Here is a 4,164-nt window from a genome sequence, read left to right as displayed (position 1 = left end):
TACCAAAAAACAGGTACCATACAAAAATTTTTAATGTTTCGTATTTTATGTCTTTTCCTATTATATGCATTTAGCTTGTACAAAAATACAGGTATTATAGTAAAACTTTTAATATTTTGTGAGCCAAAGTGTACCGATAGTTGGTTTTTTTTTCTTATATTTCTTTGCTTCAGACAGAAAAGGAGTAGAGGTGAGGAGGTTTATCCGAGTAAGGGGTTTTTATTGGAAAAGGACATGAATCTAATTCGAGGTATAAAACTATTACCATAATTAAAATTTATAAATAAGTAAAATAAATAAAGGGTAATTATGTAATATAACGATGTACCAAAAAACAGGTAGCATACCAAAATTTTTAATATTTCGTCTTTTAATATAATGGTGTACCAAAAAAATGTACCGTATCAAAACTTTTAATATTTCATCTTTTATACAATAGTAATAGATAGTATATCTATGATTATAGTTTAGTAGGATAAGTATACTATGTGTGTAGTAGTTTAAAAATTAAGTAGTTTAAACAGATATATAACACTATTTATATATTTTTTTTATAACCAAAATTAGGGGATAACCTTTGAACCAAATTATACCCCATTCTGGTTATTATAATATAGCATAGATACTAGCGTATAACCTGTGTGATGTACGGATTGCTTTTAACACTCGAATATTTTTTAATAATATATTTTAACTTAAAATTATTAATATGTTAATATAAATTTTCAATAGCTGAAAAATAAATTGAAGAACATAATAAGTTATAATAATATATGTTTTATGATAATTTGAGACTTGATTGAAAATAAATAATATAATAATATATATGTTGTTTACGGGACTCGAATCTTGAACATGTAGAAATTGTTAAAAATAAAGAATATAAAATTTTAAATATTACGATGTTGATGGGATTTGAACCCCGAAACCATGAGAGCAGTTTAAATATTAATATAATATTATTTTATTATTACATTAAACGGTTTCTATCTACCTGTCTTTAGATCTGACGGTGTTATTTACCATACCAAAAAACTATACCGACCAATCGACCAACAACTACCAAATAGAGGGTTCGGTTGTTTGGTACGGTACGGTAAAGAACAACCGTCAGATCTAAAGACAAATAGAGTAAATTTTATTATGTTCCTTTTACTACTTCATCATTTTCCTTTATAGTGTTGATTTACATGAAAGAGATTAAGAAAAATGGGCTCACACCGGGATTAAATTTTTTTGTGGCAGCCTCAAGCTCCTGGAGAGTGAAATTTCTCCAAGAGGGCTTAGGCATCATCCATTCAATAGAATCATCCGATGCATGGCTTCTCCCATGCTTCCATCTCAAACTCTTCTTTGATTGTCCAATATTATTAATATTGAACGCAACTGAAGAGAACCTTCTTACAGAGTTCTTCCTCATATTGTCAAGCTTGCTCTTTAACTGCACCACGCTATGAATATTAATATTATTATTATTATGATTGCCACGCGATGGCAATGATAATGCAGATGACAATGACTCATCATCATCTGCCAATTCATGGTTTATAATAGATGAGCTCAAACTGCTGATCCGGTCAAGCTCTGTACTTGATGCAGATTTCTCTAGAACTACTCTTGGAGACATATCTGCAGGATCGTCGTCCACAGTAGTTGTCATTTCTACTTGATTTTCACCATTTTCTGTTGAAAATATTATTAGATTTCCAAAACAGAGCTTAAAAATTTTGAACTTTCCAGGATAATGAATTCATTTTTAGTTACCTTGCTCATGGACCATTGCCGACATTTGTAGGTCAAATCAAAGAAAATTATGGAGAGTCTTCAAAAAAGATGATGAATTGAAACAATTTTTGAAGGTTGAAAGCAACCAAATTCTTTCTCTCCCTAGCCACAAGTAATGAGTCTATGAGAGAGATGGAGGAATGAAAGAATAGGGAAGAGAAGAATGAGGAAGGTGAAATCGGATTGGGCTATGTTTTGGTGGTAGTTATTCTTACTAATGATCAGAGGTGAATCTGCCTTGTTAGTTTGTGGTAATCAGAGCATGTGCTATATTTATACACTAATACTACGGACGCTTCATGCAGGAGATGGATCTTTGTTGATGTACATTTAAGCAATAACAAGAAATTTATATCCCTGGAAAAATGGCCACCTAAATTTTAGATCTATTTTAGAGAAATTTCGTTTGGAGATCGATCTTTATCTGTCTTCCATGTACAACGCCTGTGTGGGGATTCATGTCAAATCATTACTAAATCCTAGCATTCACTAATAATCAGATAAGCACTAGGAAAAGTTTGTTATTCTGTGCTTGCAATCTTTTATAATGCATGTTCAGAAGTGAGCACGAATTGTGGAATAAGTGTACCAAATTCACAACAGAACAACGAAGCCAGTTTTATTAAACTGTCCTAAGACAGAAGGCACAGGGCAGAAACACGAGATAGTCATACAAGCGAAAGCAACTAATAATAATAACCCTGCATTCATTCCTGTCGCTTGTGAGCTTCTAGATAAGCCACCAAGTTATCAACATAACCGGTTTGCTTATCCATGTCACGGAAAACACTTTGCATCTCCTTCACTTTGTCTCGATAAACCTTCCCAGCTTCATCCACCATTACCAGCTTAAGTGACTCTGCCACGGAGTCTTTAGTGAACGAGCCATCTTGCTCGTTCCTTGGGATCACAAAGCCCAACTTCTTCTCCGCTAGTTGACTAGCAATTATCCCCTGATCTCCCAACATTGGCAGCAATACCAGCACTTTTCCAAACTGCACAGCCTCCACAACAGAGCTCCAACCTGCATGAAACAACATACCACCAACCGAGCCATGCTTCAGTATCTTAGTTTGAGGCACCCATGTCTTGTAAACCATTCCACGACCTCTAGTTCGCTCTTCAAACCTTGAGGCAACTCAACTGGCTTGAGATCAATCAGCCCTCTTTGCTTTCTGAAAGCCCAAAAAAAAGGCAATCCAGACAACTCCAACCGAGTGCTAACTCAGTAACCTGAACTTGATTCAGTTTTGTTTCAGCACCAAACGCAACATATATCACTGACCCCTCTGTTTGTTTATCAAGCCAATCTTTTATATCACCCCAACTTTCATTACCCCCATGGTCCACACCCTCTTGAACAGGCAATAATCCAACAGGAACCAGTGGTTTTCCATAGATCTCCTCTACTAAATTTAACCACTCCGGTTCAAACTCAGCGCTACTTCTAATTGCCACCATATCACAGTTTTGAATTGTCTTTCCAAGGCGATACTGGTCACTTACATTCTCCGTTCCATCATCTTCTAGATTAGGAGCCATTGCTTGTATCTGATACTTAGTCATTGCAACACTTGTTTCAAAGTAAACCCATTCAGGTTTCCTCGTAAAACTTTCTAGTTTGACACGATAATCATCAGCATCGATCATGTTGCCTGGAGGGCCCAAAAAACCTAAAGTTGAAGCAGGGAAAACACTATACCACCCGACTGGAATTCCAGAACCGGAAGCAACAGGGCCAAGCCAATAAGATGCAAAATCACACAGTATCCAATCTGGTAACATGGATTCTACAAAAACAGTAACAGCATTCTCAAGATAATCATAAGCGATTTTTAAATACTTAACCTTGTCAAACGGGATATCACTTGTTGCTTCTGCTGATCGAGGAAGGTTAGCAAAAGGAGGCAGGGGGACCCTGATAAAGTCCTATATGAGCTTTTAGATCTGAAGGAACTTTTGGGAGGCGTTCGATATTTCGAGGAGTGGAGATAAAGGAAATTCTGTGACCTCTTTTAGCAATGAGCATGGCAAGGTTCAAGAAGGGTAGCAAGTGACCAAATGCTAACCAGGGAAACATTACAATGTGCATTTTTTTACCGGAAGCCATGTCTCCTCGCAATAACTATAGATCATTCATTTACTTGGTTTCTTAAATAGGCTAGTAGATTGAACCGGACCAGATCTAGGAAGGAGCACAAGCGCCACGTCACATCAAAAACCGCGGCGCACACAGTATTTTTGGTTTTTGCTCTCATTTTCTTCGCCTTTATGTCATTTTTTAATAAAAAATGAGTAGATAGACACTTTCACATATTGCGGCGCCCACAATATTGTTTTGGTTTATGCACTCGTTTTCTTCGCCTTTTTGGTTTTTGC

General features: G+C 36.0%; 1 protein-coding gene and 1 pseudogene across 1 annotated transcript; both read right to left on the bottom strand.

Moving 5' to 3' along the window:
* Nucleotides 1–1,127: 1,127 nt before the first annotated feature.
* Nucleotides 1,128–1,855, bottom strand: LOC141717261 (uncharacterized). The gene is made up of 2 exons (XM_074519354.1): nt 1,765–1,855; nt 1,128–1,683 (listed from the first exon to the last, which is right to left on the bottom strand). Exons 1-2 carry the CDS (start codon nt 1,787–1,789, stop codon nt 1,187–1,189), a joined length of 522 nt encoding a protein of 173 aa, XP_074375455.1. The 5' UTR covers nt 1,790–1,855; the 3' UTR covers nt 1,128–1,186.
* Nucleotides 1,856–2,378: 523 nt separating this feature from the next.
* Nucleotides 2,379–3,926, bottom strand: LOC141721422 (UDP-glycosyltransferase 91A1-like; annotated as a pseudogene).
* Nucleotides 3,927–4,164: the final 238 nt, after the last annotated feature.

This window comes from Apium graveolens, chromosome 4, assembly GCF_009905375.1.
Source record: "Apium graveolens cultivar Ventura chromosome 4, ASM990537v1, whole genome shotgun sequence".
Taxonomy (NCBI): Eukaryota; Viridiplantae; Streptophyta; class Magnoliopsida; order Apiales; family Apiaceae; genus Apium; species Apium graveolens.
This window is presented reverse-complemented; position numbering and strand designations above follow the sequence as displayed.

What these genes read in the sequence shown, in the direction of transcription:
- LOC141717261 (XM_074519354.1), bottom strand. Translation starts at nt 1,789, where the DNA reads ATGTCGGCAATGGTCCATGAGCAAG. An exon ending in GGCAATGGTCCATGAGCAAG is followed by an intron (nt 1,684 to 1,764) that starts GTAACTAAAAAT and finishes TATTTTCAACAG; the next exon opens with AAAATGGTGAAAATCAAGTA.